The sequence below is a fragment of the Ips typographus genome, linkage group LG11, assembly GCF_016097725.1.
Source record: "Ips typographus isolate SLU linkage group LG11, UJ_Ityp_2.0, whole genome shotgun sequence".
Lineage (NCBI taxonomy): Eukaryota > Metazoa > Arthropoda > Insecta > Coleoptera > Curculionidae > Ips > Ips typographus.
This window is the reverse complement of record NC_138432.1, coordinates 9,873,015-9,891,990: the sequence shown is the minus strand read 5'-3', so window position 1 is coordinate 9,891,990 and position 18,976 is coordinate 9,873,015. Positions and strand designations below refer to the sequence as shown.

Below are 18,976 nucleotides of genomic sequence, written 5' to 3'. Positions count from 1 at the left end.
TATTTGAATCAGTCACATGGCAAATCAGTGGTAACATTGTCTTAGTGTACTTTGAAACAAGAGAACGGTTTATAAAACTGATTTTTTTCAGTAAACACTAAAATTAATAACAGTTACACAATTAAAAAAAATAATATTAACAATATCAGACAAACAATGTATAAACTTTAAACTAATTAACAAAACAATTATATGAGTATAACTTTGGATTTTTTTACAACTTAAACTGGCTTTCCAACTTGTCGGCCATCATTTTAGCTATAGCCAATGAACTGGTAGCTCCGGGACTCGGAGCGTTCCTACAATGCAACACTCGACTTCCTATACCGTCATTTCCACTTCCTTTATACATGTCAAAGACAAAATCTTCAATCAGATTTCCTAAAAACCTTAATTGTTGACTACAAACATTAATATTACGATAAACAAAAAACCTGAAGCGTCCAGGGCTTGCGCCCTAACTCCTGAAGGGCCTCTAGACACATCCGCCGCGGTAATGGAAGGAACAAACCGCTGTAAGCTTCTCACCTGTAAAGAGGGCACGGCCGACTTGAGAACTTCCTGAGCACCAGCAAAAGCGTATTTAAGTGCCAGTTTAAAAAAACCAGGATAGCGCAAAGCATCGACCAATTCCAGCAAATTAATGTCGCTCCAAGTGTAGCCTTCGCGTTTAAAAGCTAAAACTGCGTTAGGGCCGAGCCACACACTTCCATCCATTCTAGGGGTGAAGTGCACCCCTAAAAAGGGGAATCTAGGGTCGGGAACTGGATAAATGTTGCCTTTAATCATGTGTGCTTTGCTTTGGTTGAGTAACAAGTATTCACCCCTAAAAGGGATTATTCTAGGAGCTCTAGGGCAACCAGACAACTCTGCCAGCTTATCAGATTGCAGTCCACCACAGGTCAAGACATATTTGCTTTTCACTTTCTGTCCATCCAAGGATTTGATTAAAACTGGATAGTTACTGTCATTAGATTTTTCAAAGCAACCAACTTCAAAGTTTAGAAAAATCTCCCCTCCTTTTTCCTTAAAATCCACTCCATACTGTTTAGTAACCAAACTATAGTCTATAATTCCAGTGTGAGGAGACCACAAAGCTTTCAAACCCACACAGTATGGTTCAATTTTCTGAATTTCATCCACACCATCAATCATCTTAATATCAGGTACTTTATTCAGCATTGCTGAAGTATTAATTGAGAAAAAAATATCAAAGCTTTATAACCAACCTCATACCTCTGTTATGAAGATCTGCCAAATGTTCTACCTCAACTTTATCAGTGGCAACAATCAACTTTCCCACCTTTTTGTATGGAACTTTTTTCTCATCACAATAGGCATACATCAGATGCATCCCTTCAACACACAACTTAGCTTTTAAGGAACCTATAATTGAGTTTATTAGCTCAAAGTCTGTATTGAATGAATCAAACATACCTGGCTTGTAATAAATCCCTGCATGAATCACCCCACTGTTGTGTCCAGTTTGATGTTTAGCCAAAACTGACTCCTTTTCCAGAATTGCCATTTTTAATTCAGGGTGTCTCAGTTTGAGCTCCCTGGCTGATGCTGCCCCTACTATACCTCCACCAACTACCACCACATCGTATTCTCTACAGGTCAGGGCGTTTCAAGTAATTTTTTAATTCTGTAGCAGCTATAATTACCTGTTTTTCGACAGGGTACATAGTGACTTTTTGGTGGTGTTGAGCCCCTCGCATAAAATCGATTTTGACTGTCCGTTCACCACTATTAGAGCACTTAAAAATCTCGATAAATGCGACATTACTCACTGTCAATTTGGTCTTCCAGCGCTTAAATTCAGTGCCTTTAATTGCTCCTCAATTTATTGCAAATTTAAACAATAAACATTGTGAGGTTATGTCATATATGGCTGCAACGTTGCCTACCACTAGTAATCTAACCAACGTTTTAGTGTTTTACGCTAATTACATGATCAAATATTGTAACTGTAGTTATATATTTTAGTGCAGTAATTACCATATAGTAAACGGTGCTAAAGATATTACATCTTTTTGCTGAAAATCAATTATAATTTGTAATGCAAAGTTTGGCAACGGTGGGTCATATGATAAAAGATAATAAAAGTCAATTTTAACTGTAAACGTGACCTTGAGGTGTCTAATCAAAGAGAGTTCATTGAACTAGAGTATTTTGGAGTTAAAAATGCACCTAAAAAAAATTGCAAGGGTATAACGTTCCTACTTTTTTGATTATAAATTAAACTTTTTCTGCCAACGGCTTAGGGTCACAGACATCTTGACAGATGGTGAATGCACACAGAGGGTCCACTGAAACCAGCAAAATGTATAAAGCAGGTTTATGAGAAAAAAAAGTTTGTAAGTCTCTGATTTAGAGTTTTATTAAAATTTGAAATACAGAATACACTGCAAAACCCCAGAACTTGTTTAAGTGGGCAGTAACAAGGATAAGTAACATAGCATTCACCTCTTTCAATTAACAAATAGATGACTAGCACAATTCATACAAAAAAACAGTTTAAATCTATATAATATAAAAAATAATAAACAATACTTGAAAAACTCGTTGAAGCCATTTTTTGGCAAATATGTTGTATCAGTGCAGAGTTCAAACACTATATACATAGAGTGCAAAATGTACAATGTTTTATACAAAAAATACTTTAATAATTAATAAAATATCACATATTGAGTCGCATCAAGACAAACAAGTTTTGAGGACACTATTTTGGGAAGACTTGGTCCCTAAACAGAAAAAAAACCCTTACATTACTAGCTAAATAATTAAATATTATCTGTCTGTAATATCAAAACCATGCTTGAATATAACCAAATCCTTTTGATGGAAATCTAGGTATGCTGTAAAGTGGAATGCAATATTTGATAACACCACCAGATACTCAGAAATTGCAAACATTGAATACACTACAAAATAAATAAGTTTCTTACTGTTTTATTGGAACAGAAACAGAACTTACCATAAGGCTCACACATGGAATTGTGCCTCATATAAAAGTAAACTGCCAAAGATATAAAAGTAAAGTTGGTGATCATGCAGCGCCGCTTCCATATCAAACTGTGTTTATGAGGTCTTTTGTACCTACCTTGCAGTAGGCATATCAGAAACATATAAACCTCTGACACCAGAATAAAGGTCACAAAGGCTTTTTCATGTACAGCTAAAATACTTCTACATTAGATTTAAGTCCTTTGAGTTGTTCATGGTTTATTACCATAAAACCTTGAAGATGTAAAAAATGACAGAGTAATCAGTGATATGTTCTCAATGATATTCAGTACAAAAGCAATATAACCCATCCACATGTTTTTTGAATGCAACATTTTGTGATGATGATTTAGATACTCTCTGGCCACCAATATACGAGGCAACAACTGTAAAGTAATAGCAGTTTGCCAAATCTCTCTCTGGGGTGAAAAATTTCCGATAGCCGCCGATATGGAAGGCAGAATGTTGTACACTTGGCAGTGGGTGTAGGTAGCACTCTCAAAATTAAAAGTCACCGAATACACTATACAAAACAAAAATGCGAAAAGGGGAAAACACATAACGAGCACAATCACTTTGGTGAACGACACCCTCATATGAGGTCTGCGCTCGTATTCGTTGTAATAGAGCGCATATTGCGGTTTGCCGGGGCCCATCATTGTGAGGCCCCTTTAATTCACTAGCCTGCAGCTGAAAAAAGGGGCTAACAAAACATCTCCTTTGTGTAACTGTGTAAAAAAGTAAGGTTAGGTTATAAATGTCAATGATGTCAAATTGGTTGTGGCTACGAGTACGCTTAACATAGTATAGAACCGGAAATTGCCGATGGATGTAAAAAATTAAAATCTCATTACGGAATTATTGAAGCTCAAAGCAGGAAATTTGTAAGATAAAATCAAAAATTTCGAATTGCCCTTATAAAAACTAAATTACCTCATTTTGAGGCTTTAGTTCTCAATTATGAATTGTCCGTTACTATTCCTAATTTTGGCTTGTTTTTTGCGCTCTAGCAGCGCTTGTGTAAGTACCATCAACTTGGACCTTCCTTTAAGGCGTTAATTACACTTTTTTAATACTATAGAATGGCTACTCAATCAAACTGATTAAACACCAAAACTGCGTGGATGATCCAATCATTAAACTGCCAGAAAAGGATTTCAACGTTGTGCTCGACTCGGACTGCAACATTTACGTGGAGGGATGCGTTGAACTGACCAAAAGTTTCAAAACCGCTAAAGTTAGCAAGACAAAACCCTTTTTAAAACGACTTAATAACTATTTGGTTTAAAGGCAAAATATCTAATGAAGAAAGCCCCTCTGCCCCAACTAGAAGGTGAGGTGGATTTGTGTTCATTGTCTGGCACTTTAAAAACCAAAGCCCCGGACGCTGTCCAGGCTTTGGAAATCATGGGAATTCCTACAAAATGTCCGGTAGAAGCGGTAAGCCCGTCAAACTTGTTAAACACAAATTTAAGCGTAAAAATTATTTAGAAATCAATTTGTGGTGGTCTGGATAACAAATTCAGCCTTCTGAAATACAAAAACCAAATTGGAATGGCGGCCGGAACTTCTGAGATTCGTGTGGAAATTGAACACGACACTGGTAAAAGCTGCATAGAAATTCAGTCCACTATTAGCAAACCCCGGAAAGGTTGATGTTTGTATAAAAAGTAGGTAAAATTGACTTTTACGGAAGTTAACAATAAAACTGTTGGTGATTAAACTAACAGGCAACTAAAAAAATACTTTATTTACAATCCAAGCAAACAATTTACATATCACTGCAATGTTATTATTTTTATTGCGATTCAAAAACAGCCTGAAACAGTAGGATTTAACAACCCCAGATATGTACAAAAAATAAAACACACGCCTTAAACTAGCTAGCGCCTTTTAGCGTTATCCGGCCGAATTGTTCGGCCGGCTTAAAGTGATTTTGTTGGGGGCCCGCAAGTTGTGCAAATCCTCTCTGAAATAAACAATATTTAAGGTCAAGCACTCTACTGATAATTTATTTAAAACCTTAAATTCCACGGCAGTTCCGAGGTATCAAGGTTGTACTGTTTGACGGCGATAAGACAAAGAGTCTTTAGTGATGGACTGAGATCAAGTATAAACATGTCACTGTGATCCACCAAATCGTCTAAACTCGTTTCGGTTTGATCGTCCGTTTGTTTCCCTCGAGGACTGAAATTATTTGTATTGTTAGACAGATATCTTTAATATTTTTGTTACTATAGATATCTCCCTTCTGAGGTCCCTAAAAAATGTTTCTCTAAGCTACAATTTGTCTTTTTCGACTTTTTCCCTGAAATCTGTCGAGGGAAAAATACAGAAGGTTTTTCAGGGACTCCTAGGTCTAATTAGAAAATAAACGGTATTCTTTTCAGTTAAAACAAAGTAAACTGCTCACCACGTCACACCGGACAGTATGATGTTTTGGGGAAAATTTTTAAAACTACGCCATTCTGAAACGAATCAACAGATTTTAATGCGGTTTGGACCGTCATTGAGCTTGGATATATCGCTATTTCTTGAGGTACAGGATGTTAATTGGGAAATGCCCAAAAACGTCCCGAGATATTGACCTAAACAACACTTCCTTAAGTTAAAATAAACCCAAAACAAATTATCGATCAATTGGCGACTACTTGAAAATTTCACTTTTTTGCACGCGCTTCCTTTCCACCCTGTATAGTACAGTGGCGGTGCATTTAGGTCAGAGTTTTTTCCATCAACCAAAATCCCATAAATTAAGCTCAATGATAGTCCAAACTGCATCAAAATCTGTCGTTTCGTTTAGAAATGACAAGGTTTTAAAAATGACCCAAAAAACCGTAACACGAATTACCAATTGCAATTACTTTTTGTTTAGTAATAAAAAAATCAATTACAATTATTGTATTTAAAAAGTAATTTAACTATGGACAGCTCTGGTTTGAAGTGTCTAAACTAAAATTAAACATTTTTTGCGTTAAATTGCTAACAAAATTGTTAAATTAGCTCACTTTATGGAATTTCAAAAGAAACTGAAACATTGCCAACGTATATTAAGGCCGCATTTAGATCAGCGGAAAAATACAACTAAAGCAATCAAACTCAATAATCAAGCGTAAAAGTAAAAGTCAACGCCGTTATTATGCAAGTGAAAAAATATTCCACTGAATCTTTTTTAATACATTGATCCATTAATCAGAAGAAGGTCAACATTTTCCGCTTGGTTGCAGTAAGAACTTACCTGGTGCCGCCAAAAATGTAAACTTTATCACCCACTTTGGCGCAGGCTTGCCGACGTCTTTCGCAGGGTGATTTTCCATGGGGCTTTATCAACGTCCATACATTCGTGTCTGGATCAAACATGTAGAGGTCGTTGTAGTGCCTCGACTCAACCGCATTATAACCCCCGAATATGTACATTTTACCGTTGTGGACAACTGAAAACAAGTATATTCCTAAAATAGTGAATGTGAACATCAAGGTCGCCGTTAAAACCGTTAACTGACCATTGATAGAACCAGGAAATGTTTAGTTATCACTTACACAACTATAAATTATTATAATTTAAAACGCGGAAATGTTGTACAAGTTTGTTCTTGGAAGATGATTTACCTTGGTAAAGATGTCAATGTCGTCCTTTATAAGATTGTTTCCAATAAAATCAGCAACAAAAATTAACGTTACATAAAAACGAATTACGTAACAACGATCTAAACGCAAACATTTACCTACACTTTCATCCATATCCGTCAATACTTTCTCCGTTACCACACGCGTTATTTAATAGCATGTAATAATGAGTCCTAAGTGGGTCGTAAAACACTTCCCCAGAACAAAAAAAACGTTATGGCGCCCCATTTAAACAGGTTTGGCCATAAGTTGTAAACAAACTGTTTTTTAGTTTTAATTCCCCTAAAAAATGTGGAGCAGGAAGCAATAAAAGGCCAGACAAGAGTGTTTATAGAAGAGAAAGTAACTAGTTGCAATGCAATGTTAGTTTAGTAAAATATTAGTAAATGACAGGTGTCACAAATTAAGTAGGTATACCTAAATAACTTGTAGGTAAAACAATGCTAATTTCTCAGAATCACTGGTATTTCTCTTATCAAAATGTATATTAACATTTTATAGTTAAAAGATTAAATTAAGCACAGTTGGGGAATGGTCTCTGCTTTGATAGCTTAATATTGATAATACAACTTACAAGAAGAACTGCTCCGTCTGCCTGAAGGAATATCTCCTGTAACTTTACACAAGTGCCAATTGAAATTTTTCAAATCCAAATACCACATCTTATTGCAGTATGTTTCCTGTGGGGGTCCTATAGACATTATAGCTCCCCTCCCACCAAATAAGTAAATCCGGTCTTTAATACAAACTGTTGTGTGGAAATCTCTTAAAGTAGGTTCAGTCTCTTCATCCTGGGGTATGTACCCTTCATAACAGTCACTTTATTTAGTATATTTTCTTATATCAGGTTACTTCAAAAAATTACCATCACAAATAGCATAACTCCAGTGTAATCTCTCCAAATCCAGGTAAAATACCATTTTGGCAAAAGTGTCTGTTTCATCTTCATACCCCCCTAACAAGAACATGTAATTTTTCCATACACAGGCTGAATGACCGTCTCGCGCCATAGGGGCTGAGCCTGTGGTAGGGGGAGCCATCCAACAATGCCAGAAGGTATCAAACTTAAATAGAACTGAACAGGGAGCCCTGTCATTGCGTCCACCCCAAACATACACATTGCCCTTGTACTCCACTGCAGTATGCCCATACCTAAGCAGTTAATAATAAACTAATACAAGTTTAAGAGTATGGCAAACTAAAGTACCTTCTGTAGGGTAAAATGTCATCATTTTCAAAGTATGGTAAATCACTGACTGGATGCCTAAACCATCTGTTGGTGCGGGTGTTTAAGACGTGCACATCCATAGATGAGTAACCACGGCAGTCTTCTCCAGTTGAGTACCCTATACACAAAATGACTCAAAAACTCGGAGGGGATGAAATAACAGTTTACCTCCAAATGAGTAGATTTTGTGGTTGACGGCCACTGCTGCATGATTGACTCGCTTGGGGCAACCTTCAATGTGGGCAATCCACCTCATGCTGAAGACCCCAAACTGTCTCCCCTGTTAAATCAAGGGATCACAAAAACCTTGAAGATTTTCAAAAAAAGGACGGAATTCACTCGCACTCGAGCCCGACTTACACGCTTCGACACGGTCAAGGATAACGCCGTACTACATGTTACGAGACCGAAGAAACTATTACGAATGTTATGGAACGCAAAAGGACGTCCGAATTAAAATCTCGTCATAAACTTCTCCCCACAATTTGGTTTTGTTTTTGTTGTTGACAATTTGTTTGTCAAAAGGTACGCTTCGTGATTGGTCAACGTTTACATGTCATTTCAAGAGGAAGATCCTTTTCTGGTATATACAACTAAACAAAGATAGCACAATTTTTTTATTAAGCAACATTGCTGCTTTTTTATTTTTTTAATCTTTGTTCTGACTTAATTTACATATTTACATAGAAGAATGAAAGAACTGAAAGAAGTAAAAAAAATAATTGTTAATTTAATCATCTTTGTTTCGTTAAATAAAAACAATTTTTAAATATTCTCTGATGAGGCAACATTGCATTTTTATTCTGACAGTTGTCAATGTCAACATCATCATAGCCATTTTCAAAACAAAGCATTATAATTTTCACCCAGTCATCCTCTCAATTTTCCAACTAAACAAGAAGTTATGGAAGCCATGGACGTAGTTTTGCCCGAAAAGGTATTTTAACCGTTTGAGTAAACTCTTTTAATATTAAACGTCGTGCGGATTAATTGTAGGAGGAGGGTAGCCCCTCAGACACCACCAAACAGTCCCTCCAGGACCTCGACACCGAAGATCTGTACACCAAGTACAAAAAGTTGCAGCAAATGCTGGAATTTTTGGAGGTTCAAGAGGAGTACATCAAAGATGAGCAGCGAAACTTGAAGAAAGAGTATTTGCATGCTCAGGAGGAGGTTAAGAGGATCCAGTCAGTGCCACTGGTGATTGGACAGTTCTTGGAAGCTGTTGATCAAAACACTGGCATTGTGGGGTCTACCACTGGTTCTAACTACTATGTCAGGATTTTGTCTACTATAGACAGAGAATTGTTGAAGCCCAGTGCTAGTGTGGCCTTACACAAGCATAGTAATGCTTTGGTTGATGTGTTGCCTCCTGAGGCTGATTCCTCTATTAGCATGCTACAGGCTGATGAGAAACCTGATGTCAGTTACAGTGATATTGGTATGTTGTCTTTTGTACTGTTTTGTGGTAACTGGTTTACTGAAGAGAAATTTAGGTGGTATGGACATGCAAAAGCAGGAAATTAGAGAGGCTGTTGAGTTGCCTTTGACACACTTTGAGCTGTACAAGCAGATTGGAATTGACCCTCCAAGAGGTGTATTGATGTATGGCCCTCCAGGATGTGGTAAAACTATGTTGGCCAAAGCTGTTGCCCATCACACTACTGGTAAACTAATCAATTTTCTGCCAGTTACAATAAGTTGAGTTAAAATGTTTTAGCTGCTTTTATTCGTGTGGTTGGGTCTGAATTTGTTCAAAAATATCTTGGTGAAGGACCTAGAATGGTCCGTGACGTATTTAGGCTGGCCAAGGAGAACTCTCCAGCCATTATTTTTATTGATGAAATTGATGCTATAGCTACTAAGAGATTTGATGCACAAACTGGAGCTGATAGAGAAGTCCAGAGAATTCTTTTGGAGTTGTTGAATCAAATGGATGGTTTTGATCAAACCACTAATGTTAAGGTGTTTTAATAAAAACTAGAGAGTAGAGCGATAATAAATTAAGAAAATTGTTAGGTAATCATGGCAACTAATAGAGCAGATACTTTGGATCCTGCTCTACTACGTCCAGGCCGTCTTGATAGAAAAATCGAATTTCCACTGCCTGACAGAAGGCAAAAACGTTTAGTTTTCAGCACAATCACCTCAAAAATGAATCTTTCTGAAGAGGTAACTTTGGTGTCTTACAACACAAAAAACGAAAATTCAATATTGAACCGTTTCAGGTTGATTTGGAAGACTATGTCGCCAGACCTGATAAAATATCGGGAGCCGACATAAACGCCATCTGTCAAGAAGCGGGAATGCACGCGGTCAGAGAAAACCGATACATAGTCTTGCCCAAGGACTTTGAGAAGGGCTACAAGAATAACATCAAGAAAGATGAGAGCGAACATGAGTTTTACAAATAAAATGTATTCTGTTTCTTGGATTTTTTTTTGTATTTAAGGTTGAAATTATATTGGATTTTCCTAGCGTAGATCAATCGTTTTTCTAGTCCTGTCAAATAGTTCAACAAACCTGTGTTGCATAGTTACCTCTGGGATTAATAAAACAAAAATTGTAAAAAAATCATTTACTATATTAATCAAATTACACAACAACGCATCGAATAGTCCAGATTTTTAACGTGCGAATGGCCTAAATAGAAACTGAATTGCGATTTGCAATAATTTAGTGGGCTGAAATACTTTTAGGTTTCTGTTATAAAAATAACTCTGTATGTGTCAACGGAAAAGTTGATTGCAGTATTGATAAATTTTCCTTAAAGACCTAAAAAAACCAGTAAAAGTGTAAATTAAGGAAAACTATATCAATCCCTAACATGTAGGCGTAAACTAAGGGTGGGAGATTTAACAGGATTTTGACTGAAGAGAGAAAACTGAATGTCACAGGAAGACTTTGATATTTGTGGTAAAAGAGAGTGCCCGAAATTTACGCCTTCTGAGCAAGTGTGAATGAAAATTAAGAAGGCCTCTGGTTGCTACATAACCTCACCACTGAAATGTACACGGTTGTCAGCTCGATCACAAGTAATCGCTATAATTAAGTAAATAAAATGCTATTATCGGCTACTGTCTTTACACTTTTTACAAATATTTACCGCGCCTAAAGGTATATTCACAATTAAAAAATTCAATCTACAATATATTGTTCAATTACTCTCCGCTCGACACTCAAACGACTCCATTTTAAAATTAATTAATCAATGTACAACAGTGTTTGCGTTACCCAGTATAACAAAAAAGACTATACGTTTGATCGTAAACTTTAATCTCGAGCAATAACGAAGGCATTGTTGACGTCGCAATGTTTCTGATCTGATATAACGACTCAAATCAAGAACGAAACGTTGCCGCAGTCTTATCACTACTAACACTAGCAGTCTCGCTTTTGATTTCACTATTTATTAGTATTTGGCAGTTGATGATGGTTCGGTTTAAAAAGGGTAAAAAATTATTTGAAAAAATCAAAAGCGCAGCTGGGATTGTCATTTGACAACCACGCACACCCAGCAACTAGAGCTCGCGCACCGTTGCTTTACCAACATTTTCCTACCTAAAAATCCTACCATTTACATATCATAATTATCTATATAAGGCGAGAGACGAAATAAATAAATAAACTTAAAAAATATGTAAGAGTCTGTACAAAGGAAAATTTGAACATTTTGCAGTTTGTACAGCTGCGACAAAGCGTGCCCTGAACATATAATATTGAGTTTTTTGGCACTAGTTTAAATCAACTAAAAACAAACACAATAATAACAAAAAGTATAATAATATATAAACACGGTACTCCTACTATTATAATATAGGTACTGCCACAATTATTATTATTGTTTGATGATAATTCACGATATTTCAAGGTTTGAGATCGTACTATATTAAATTATTTAACTCTTTGACGTTGTGAGTGACGTAGTAACCCCTAAAGTTGTTTTTAGGCAGGTAATTTAGAAGATGTCATAATTTTGGTCTAGTAACACATAAAAAAATTGCTTTTTTAACAGTTGACCAGCCGAAAAACAACCACGAGCTAGAGACGAGTCGAGTGGGTATGACAATAAGAGCCTTATGCATTTCGCCCAATAGAACTTTCAAAACAAAAACTGTGGATTTTTTATTTTTGGTAGGTAGTACAGGTAACAATGCATTTGCATGCGTTTTATTCCCACCTTGTATAGTACAAATAATTTGACGTGACTACAGTCTGATAAAGAAAAACATCTGGCAACTCAACGCATTACAAGGGCCTAGAACAGTTAAAAAAAGAATTTTAAACAGTTTTTACTAAAAGTATCAAGATCTTCTGAAAGCAAAAATGCATAAGACCCAAAAAAAAGGCTACACTTATACACTACTTACTCTTAAACCTAAAAAAGGGTCGAGTACTAAACTAGGGCTGTTCGCTGCCGGTTCTACGAAGTTTGCCGATGACGTCTTCAAGTCCCTTTTGCTGAATGCGCAGCTGCTGGTAGTGTTGGACCGGTTCAAGCCCCGGCTGAGTGAAATCTGTTTGTATTAGAAAAAAAATCGTGTTCTTTGACTTGAATTTTCACTTTCTTTTATCTGATAATTAAAATTTAAAAACTTTTTTTTCTTTTCAATAATGTTAAAAAGCTTCAAACACTTTTTTCATCTTCTTTTCTTCTGTTTTCTTTCTTCTTCGTCTTCACTCACTAGTCAATTCCTCCAGTGGAACGTTAAAAGCCAACAATTAGTTTAAAAAGAATGAAAACAACAACAAAACGAACAAAAACGCGTTCGTTTACAGACTAGCTGAATCTCTTTATATTGAACCAAACTACGCGTCAGTTATCTAAGTTAAATTGCAAATCGGTCAACTGACTTGAATTCGGCGCCATCTTGATAGCAATTGGTGTCCGCTGAAGCGTCCGACCAGCAATCGAGGCTTGCGCAGGAACCGACTGTTGCCGAGCTGGTCTCTAAAAAAGTTATTAGCTATTAAATTGTCACTTACAGGAAAACGCTTCCAACGTACCTGCAGCTGCGAGATTAACTGAAACTGGTGGTTACCGGGCGTGAGTTGTAAGGTTTGTGAACCCGTGGCCGTTCTCAGACCGTGATGGGTCACGTTTTTCACCGTCCCGGAACTAACCAGTTGAGCTGCGAACAAAAATAAATTTAGCAAAATGTACGCTGAAATTGATTATGGGACTTACCGAGTTGAGAAGATCCGGCACCACTCCCACTCGCGTTTATCACCTGGACTGGTTGCCCGGCAACGCTGGACGTGGCCTGTTGGGCCTGCGCTGTCGGCAACGACATCAACAGTTGACCTTGAGAAGTGCCGCCCCCCGATAACTGCCCACCCACGTTCACCGCCAACGAGATTGGTTGAGACAAGTTTTGAAGCTGAAACTGATCAAAGGCTAGAGACTTCTCCAGCCTTCCCTCCTCTAGGTCTTTGAGGTTTTTCAGTTTTAAATTTAAATTTCATTTTATTTTATAAATAGTTTTAGACCAGGAGGGAAAGTAATTAAAAATGCCAAAAGTGTAACTGGTGGTGTCATTTAAAAAAAAACTTCAAAAGCTTGCAAAGAGAAAAATAGTAAAAGGAAAAGAAAAAACTTGGAAGGAGCTCTGAAGAGGCAGGGAAACGAGTTCGACTGGTGGTGTCTGTATTGGAAGGGCGTTGTTTCGTTAGCAGATTTTTGGAAACAGCTTACGTTTGAGCTTTGTAAAGCTCGCAAGTTTTGTAAATAAGTTAGGGTAGAAGATTCTCTAGTCTATTTTATTTTGAATCGTAACGGTTTAGAATATTAATCCGTAAAAATGTCTTGGCATCCCTTATTAAAACATGTCAAACGAACATTTGGATTTGATTATTAAAACTTATCTGATGATCTAGGAGCAATCTTAGGGACCTCACCTTTGGATACGGGGGCAAAACTAAATCGGGGTTCTTTAAGGGATAACAGAATTCACGATAATATTATACACATTTTCCTAGTTGACTACCATATTTTTGCAACTAACAAGCAACTAGAATTATAGATATTGTACCTGTACATTGTGTAAACCTGGTATGCTTTGTAATTGGGCCAAGTTCAAACTTTGCACGTTCAGGGTGGTGTTTGAGGTTTGCGGTGGTGGACTAGACATCGGAGAAATCACCTGTTGGTAACCTATTTTAGTGCCTGTACACAAATCAAACAAAAACAATGTCGTACGGTGTTTGTTTTGGTGGGGCTAGACACCAGAAACTGAGCCGTTGTCGGTGCTTGAGTTTTAAAACTTTGACCGCTAGTGCTGCCCCCCGCCAACTTTTCAAACACTAAAGAGTTGGCGTGATTCGGACTGGCTATTTCGGGCCGATCGGCAGCCGGCGTCCCTACCAACAGCGCCCCCAACGCCGACTCGCTGCCACTGTCCGTTTGATGCGAGAGCGCTATCCTTGGCACCACCTAATTGACATTACTGACTTAGCAACAACGCGATGGTATTCTTTATATTACAGTTTACCTGTTGCTTAACCGGTACCGCAGTGTAAGTGTAGTTAGTGCCGGAACTCGAGGACGTCAAAGTGACAGTTTGAGGATGCGCGGCCACCAGTTGACGACCCGTTAATGTGACGGTTTGCGGTTGGGCATTTAGTTCTAACCGGTTGTGGTTGTTGACCGCAATAATTTTACCGTGGCCAAGCACTCGCGCACCTCCTGTCGCACTTATCCGTCGCGCCAACAGCCGATGATTGGACGCGATGCCCGCTTGATTGTTGATTGCGTTGACCACCGCAGCACTTGCGTTGCTGTTCACATTAATAGCCGGTGAACTGTTCAACAGACTGATTATGTTGCTGTTGGCCAGACGTTTTTGTTGAGCGGCCGCCGCTTGACGTTTTGCCTCTTCTGTAGACGATTGACATGTATGAATATGTTAGATTTAGAACGTTTTTGGATTTTATTGGAAATTTGTAATTTTTTTTTGTCAACACATAGTTTCTAATTGAGCTTGTGCTGAGATTTACATGTAACATGTAGAAATGTTGGGTTTAAAGAAATTTTTGAAATGTTTAGGATATTTGGAAAGGTATCTGGCAAATTTTTGAAAAGCATTAAGTAGTATTTAGAAGCATCTAGGGTTTCCTAAATGATTCTAGAAACCTCTGGCAATTTTAAAAACAACTTGAAAAGTTTTAGGACATTTGTGACAATTTTTAGGTTTTGACAGGATTTTTATCTGCACTATGACGTCATCCTAATTTTGTTTGATCAGTAAGTTCCTTGTACTCTTCATGACTTAGAATACTTTGCTAAACCTGTTTCATGGGTAATATGTTATCACTTATAGATCGTAAAAAAAAATCTAACTACTACTATTTAAGAGTACTTAAAAACTTACCGGCTGCTGCAGCTTGAGTTTGTTGCCATGACAACTCAAGCTCTGTAGCAAGAGCCTCAATCTCCAGTTTTTGACTAGTCATCTGAATGGATTTTAAGTCGGTAGGCGTGTACAGGTCGTTCTACCAGTAACCACCCAATAAATACCCTTTAAGATATAACAATAAGACACTTACATCTAAATCTCCCTTGACCACTTTCTCAACCAAAAATTGTAGATTGGTCGGACGATCAAACTGTAACGCTTGCATCGCCCGATTCATTTGTTCCATGTGGGCTTTAGGGTTGCGCAGTCTTTGTGGTAGGTAGGCAAAAGCATTAGAAGACCAGATCACCTCTTCCGGCTCGTTGATATGGACTATGCTACGCACTCTCACGTTCGTTTTACGACCCGACTCGGTGAAAATTTCCGTGTATTGATAAACAAATCGATGCGCTAACGTGCGAGTGCCTGTGAATGACAAGTGATCTCAGCAAGTTTAAGCAATGTGAGTGGTTTACCGAAAGTACCTAAGTAAAATCTACAAAAAGTGCCGTTCCTTTCACCCTTCTTAAAGTCCCGGTCCAGGTACAGTTCTCCCCAAAATTCCATGTTGGAAGGTCGGTACAGTATCGATAATGTTATATGGTATATTCGGTCTCGATCCTGTCAACCCAACCCAGTAAACAGACATGTCAGGCTGGGAAAAACTGCAAAATAATACCTGAACTTTCTCTAAAATATGGTCCTCGATCCGATAGAGGGTGCAGTCAGGTGTAATTTCAGGCCTGGTCAGCGTTCGCAACTCCTCGATCAGGATTGGCTGACTAGGCGGATCCAGGGCCGGCTCCACCAATGACGGAGCAGGAATCACAGTCTTAGCTTCTTCCGATTGACGTGCACCTTTCGTCCGCGACGGTCTGCTCTTTTTTGCTTTACAAAAATCGAGCAATTCCAGCCCACGATGTTTGGCAAAATGACCCAACTTCCGTTTCCGACTTGCAGCCATCTGGGACGTTTTGTGCGCCAACTTGTGAAACGCTTGCCCGTTCCAAATACGGGCCCGATTGTGAACAGCCGTCAGTTGGTCCTCCAGGTCCGGATCTGGATCCAGGCAAAGGTCTGGAGTGTGCGCGATCGCTATTTGGCTTTCTAAAACGTCTCGATCTTCTGCCGTAAAGTCGGAACGGTGCCTGGTCAGATTGTTTATGTCCGCTAGCACAGTCTGATTTCCAACACAAATTACAATTTCCCATTGTCATCTTGAACTAAACCAACCTTTTGATTAGGCCTAAGCAGTACATGATGAGTGTAGCACTTATTTTCAGGATAAGCCTGCCGATAGTTTCTCACTTCAGCAATTACACAGCCACTGTAGAATAGGAAATCAAACTTGTCCAGTACATCCAAAATAAACGGCGGTATCTCTTCATTTTTTATATACCTACAACAAAAATATGCATATAAGGACAACTTTACATTAAAAACTACCTTAAAATGGTATCCTGTTCATATCCTTGTGTCATTGTTTGTATTAGTTCCTCATCTTTGAAGCACATATTGCCACTAGACCGGTCTTGTAACCGGAATGCTAAAGAATATCCTTTATTGCCAGGATACAAATTTAAAATCACGGTGTTCAGCTTCTCGCGTTCAACCAGACGTTCCAAAATCAGACCCTTATAACGGACTTTCTAAAAATAAAAAACATCCTCTCAATCACTCTCCCGCCTCAAACAAACCAATTTAAAAACCTGATCATCTTGATCATCATCATCAGTCTCATCCTCATCACAAAGTTTTTGTAATTCTTCGAAAATATCGAACCGAAGCGGTCGAACGTCGAAATCGAAAGTATTAGATGATGCCTGGCTCTCCTCTTTGGGGCTGGCAAGAGGCAGGGCAGCAGCTCGAAGGGCTTTTAACCTTTTCACCGCACGCTGCGTTCCCGATCGCCGTTAATGAAAATAATTATGGTACAAACCAGTTAAAACTTACTTCTCCCTCATCGCATGCAGCCTCCAGGCTTTGCATTATTATTTGGGATTATAATCTGCATTCAGGAAGCCACATCTTCCACAGCTAGTGACATAAAGTAAAATCTGCCTCTTCCATGATGGAAATAATTACTAGGAAAATATGAATTATTATATATTATTCTGTGTAAGTTTTTTGACACTTAAAAACTAAATATCAACCAAAACTATAGTGTGCTTCCTAAGCCAAGCATACTTCATAACACACTATTTCTGGTGATATACATTTCCTTTAAGACTGTGTTCTCATTTTTAAATACTCTGAAACTGTATTGTTAGCAATTTCAGCTTTGCTCTTCAAAATATACATAATGACAATTTTTCTGTCTGAAACTTTAGTGAGTGACCTCAGTCTGCCAAATCAGTGAGTACCAAGGGTTACAAAAGCAAGAAAATTGGCATTGTTGCCAAATTTCTAAAAAAAGGTAGGGTCTTTTAAGTCACAGCTTGTTTTCAATGAAAAAGCTGTTCTACCAACCAAAATTAATGACTTTAATTTGAGGGGAATTTCATTTGTAACATTACCCTAATTTACTTTGATTTCAAGTATAGGTATTTCAGCATCCTTGCTTGTTACCAAATTAATTGAGATACTACTTTCAGGGACTTGCTACACTGTACAATGTTCTATAAACATTGCTTTCAATCTTCAACTAAACATAGTTAAATATAAGAGTAAAATTCAATTCCTAAAACATAACATTATATCAAATAATAGCTACTTTAAAACAAATTTATGAAATAACCACAACCTTAACCTTGTTTTACCAAAATTGACCCCATTTGTTTGAATATCTTTGACTCAAACTTTCAACTGCAGGGAAGGTAAACTGAACCATTCCAAATAAAGGGGTAGCATACAAAAACCACTCTTACATTTAAATTTTATATAAAATTAGGTTACTTTGATGTGACCCTAATTTTTTGGTGTTCTATACAGACTAATAAAAATATAAAACATTGAAACTCCTTGTTTATTGTAATTACCAAACAGGGGGCTCAAATTTCCTAGTTTTTCCTTTTTGACAAATGGCAAAAGTGACAACACAGGGAAAGTGCAGATTGTTGACTACTTTGTAGGCCAGCCAGGATTTTTCTACGCAAAATATCAGACGTACTTACCTTATCAGTCTGGTTTAGGACTGGATCGAGCCGGGGTTGACTGTTATTTCGATCATTTCAACCCCAATTCCAGACACATCACAGTTTTAAGGGGATACTTAACCTCAAACGTTGCGACCGATTCGGCACTAAAAGCGGTCATTAATTTGGGCTCGTACGTCTCAGGATCGCAAAACTATCTGGTCTGATCGAGTTTATAATGTTTTCACTAATATTTTCATTATTTTTTGTACAAAAATGTATAAAACCTATTTACAAACAGTCCCACTGTCCATACGGGACAACTGACAGATGTCAGTCTAGCGATAGCCAATTGGAGAGCTCGAATCGAGACATTAGAAAAGGCGCTAGATTATGAATTAGAAATATTTATCAAAAAATGTTTTTTCTAAATGAAAATAGTTTTTTAAAGCATAAATTAAATGTACAGTGCAACCAATGCATCCATAGAACGTTAACAAATTTGGTAATTCACTTTTAATCTTATTTGCTTATACCAGAGACTACTACATTTTTTCTCCACCTGTGAAGCGCCATCTATCCGTGACAACTAGTAACACTGATCACTAGACTAAAATTTTCTGTATTAGTTGACATTCGACAGT

At 37.6% G+C, this 18,976-nt stretch overlaps 6 protein-coding genes across 6 annotated transcripts; 2 read left to right on the top strand and 4 right to left on the bottom strand.

Annotated features, from left to right (window-relative positions):
• Nucleotides 1–65: 65 nt before the first annotated feature.
• Nucleotides 66–2,004, bottom strand: L2HGDH (L-2-hydroxyglutarate dehydrogenase). The gene is made up of 5 exons (XM_081989255.1): nucleotides 1,668–2,004; nucleotides 1,438–1,613; nucleotides 1,237–1,386; nucleotides 435–1,184; nucleotides 66–381 (listed from the first exon to the last, which is right to left on the bottom strand). The coding sequence occupies exons 1-5, from the start codon at nucleotides 1,784–1,786 to the stop codon at nucleotides 215–217; spliced, it is 1,362 nt and encodes a 453-aa protein (XP_081845381.1). The 5' UTR covers nucleotides 1,787–2,004; the 3' UTR covers nucleotides 66–214.
• A 363-nt stretch (nucleotides 2,005–2,367) lies between these two features.
• On the bottom strand, nucleotides 2,368–3,768 carry LOC145735387 (post-GPI attachment to proteins factor 2-like). Its single transcript, XM_081989264.1, has 3 exons — nucleotides 3,236–3,768; nucleotides 2,981–3,181; nucleotides 2,368–2,927 (listed from the first exon to the last, which is right to left on the bottom strand). The coding sequence occupies exons 1-3, from the start codon at nucleotides 3,666–3,668 to the stop codon at nucleotides 2,794–2,796; spliced, it is 768 nt and encodes a 255-aa protein (XP_081845390.1). The 5' UTR covers nucleotides 3,669–3,768; the 3' UTR covers nucleotides 2,368–2,793.
• A 54-nt stretch (nucleotides 3,769–3,822) lies between these two features.
• On the top strand, nucleotides 3,823–4,752 carry LOC145735391 (sporozoite-associated mosquito saliva protein 1). The gene is made up of 4 exons (XM_081989269.1): nucleotides 3,823–4,029; nucleotides 4,091–4,246; nucleotides 4,300–4,449; nucleotides 4,501–4,752. The coding sequence occupies exons 1-4, from the start codon at nucleotides 3,970–3,972 to the stop codon at nucleotides 4,663–4,665; spliced, it is 531 nt and encodes a 176-aa protein (XP_081845395.1). The 5' UTR covers nucleotides 3,823–3,969; the 3' UTR covers nucleotides 4,666–4,752.
• On the bottom strand, nucleotides 4,741–8,373 carry LOC145735384 (kelch domain-containing protein 3-like). Its single transcript, XM_081989261.1, has 8 exons — nucleotides 8,225–8,373; nucleotides 8,033–8,144; nucleotides 7,844–7,982; nucleotides 7,502–7,788; nucleotides 7,211–7,441; nucleotides 6,248–6,443; nucleotides 5,032–5,196; nucleotides 4,741–4,978 (listed from the first exon to the last, which is right to left on the bottom strand). Exons 2-8 carry the CDS (start codon nucleotides 8,118–8,120, stop codon nucleotides 4,909–4,911), a joined length of 1,176 nt encoding a protein of 391 aa, XP_081845387.1. The 5' UTR covers nucleotides 8,121–8,144; nucleotides 8,225–8,373; the 3' UTR covers nucleotides 4,741–4,908.
• Nucleotides 8,374–8,643: 270 nt separating this feature from the next.
• On the top strand, nucleotides 8,644–10,346 carry Rpt3 (26S proteasome regulatory subunit Rpt3). The gene is made up of 6 exons (XM_081989257.1): nucleotides 8,644–8,801; nucleotides 8,861–9,305; nucleotides 9,361–9,531; nucleotides 9,585–9,829; nucleotides 9,884–10,036; nucleotides 10,093–10,346. Exons 1-6 carry the CDS (start codon nucleotides 8,769–8,771, stop codon nucleotides 10,276–10,278), a joined length of 1,233 nt encoding a protein of 410 aa, XP_081845383.1. The 5' UTR covers nucleotides 8,644–8,768; the 3' UTR covers nucleotides 10,279–10,346.
• An 81-nt stretch (nucleotides 10,347–10,427) lies between these two features.
• Spt20 (transcription factor Spt20 homolog) lies at nucleotides 10,428–18,668 on the bottom strand. The gene is made up of 16 exons (XM_081989246.1): nucleotides 18,372–18,668; nucleotides 17,212–17,342; nucleotides 16,968–17,153; nucleotides 16,705–16,907; nucleotides 16,492–16,657; nucleotides 15,938–16,438; nucleotides 15,744–15,879; nucleotides 15,410–15,684; nucleotides 15,235–15,355; nucleotides 14,356–14,741; nucleotides 14,064–14,297; nucleotides 13,897–14,007; nucleotides 13,053–13,251; nucleotides 12,872–12,996; nucleotides 12,719–12,815; nucleotides 10,428–12,381 (listed from the first exon to the last, which is right to left on the bottom strand). Exons 2-16 carry the CDS (start codon nucleotides 17,245–17,247, stop codon nucleotides 12,266–12,268), a joined length of 2,892 nt encoding a protein of 963 aa, XP_081845372.1. The 5' UTR covers nucleotides 17,248–17,342; nucleotides 18,372–18,668; the 3' UTR covers nucleotides 10,428–12,265.
• Between the last annotated feature and the right edge of the window lie 308 nt (nucleotides 18,669–18,976).

Coding starts and splice junctions, on each gene's coding strand:
- L2HGDH (XM_081989255.1), bottom strand. CDS start 1,786: ATGTCGCATTTATCGAGATTTTTAAGTGCTCTAATAGTGGTGAACGGA. Junction 1,185..1,236: donor GGCAGATCTTCATAACAGAG/GTATGAGGTTGG, acceptor TTAATACTTCAG/CAATGCTGAATAAAGTACCT. Junction 382..434: donor GCAAGCCCTGGACGCTTCAG/GTTTTTTGTTTA, acceptor TAAGGTTTTTAG/GAAATCTGATTGAAGATTTT.
- LOC145735387 (XM_081989264.1), bottom strand. CDS start 3,668: ATGATGGGCCCCGGCAAACCGCAATATGCGCTCTATTACAACGAATAC. Junction 3,182..3,235: donor TACATCTTCAAGGTTTTATG/GTAATAAACCAT, acceptor GAAGTATTTTAG/CTGTACATGAAAAAGCCTTT. Junction 2,928..2,980: donor TTCCATGTGTGAGCCTTATG/GTAAGTTCTGTT, acceptor TTTATTTTGTAG/TGTATTCAATGTTTGCAATT.
- LOC145735391 (XM_081989269.1), top strand. CDS start 3,970: ATGAATTGTCCGTTACTATTCCTAATTTTGGCTTGTTTTTTGCGCTCT. Junction 4,030..4,090: donor TGCGCTCTAGCAGCGCTTGT/GTAAGTACCATC, acceptor TTAATACTATAG/AATGGCTACTCAATCAAACT. Junction 4,247..4,299: donor AAAGTTTCAAAACCGCTAAA/GTTAGCAAGACA, acceptor TTTGGTTTAAAG/GCAAAATATCTAATGAAGAA.
- Spt20 (XM_081989246.1), bottom strand. CDS start 17,247: ATGCAAAGCCTGGAGGCTGCATGCGATGAGGGAGAA. Junction 12,997..13,052: donor TGCCGGATCTTCTCAACTCG/GTAAGTCCCATA, acceptor TTTTGTTCGCAG/CTCAACTGGTTAGTTCCGGG. Junction 12,816..12,871: donor AGTTAATCTCGCAGCTGCAG/GTACGTTGGAAG, acceptor TAACTTTTTTAG/AGACCAGCTCGGCAACAGTC.
- LOC145735384 (XM_081989261.1), bottom strand. CDS start 8,120: ATGAGGTGGATTGCCCACATTGAAGGTTGCCCCAAGCGAGTCAATCAT. Junction 6,444..7,210: donor CAGACGGAGCAGTTCTTCTT/GTAAGTTGTATT, acceptor ACTTGTTTTCAG/TTGTCCACAACGGTAAAATG. Junction 5,197..6,247: donor TACATTTTTGGCGGCACCAG/GTAAGTTCTTAC, acceptor AAATAATTTCAG/TCCTCGAGGGAAACAAACGG.
- Rpt3 (XM_081989257.1), top strand. CDS start 8,769: ATGGAAGCCATGGACGTAGTTTTGCCCGAAAAG. Junction 8,802..8,860: donor ACGTAGTTTTGCCCGAAAAG/GTATTTTAACCG, acceptor GATTAATTGTAG/GAGGAGGGTAGCCCCTCAGA. Junction 9,830..9,883: donor ATCAAACCACTAATGTTAAG/GTGTTTTAATAA, acceptor GAAAATTGTTAG/GTAATCATGGCAACTAATAG.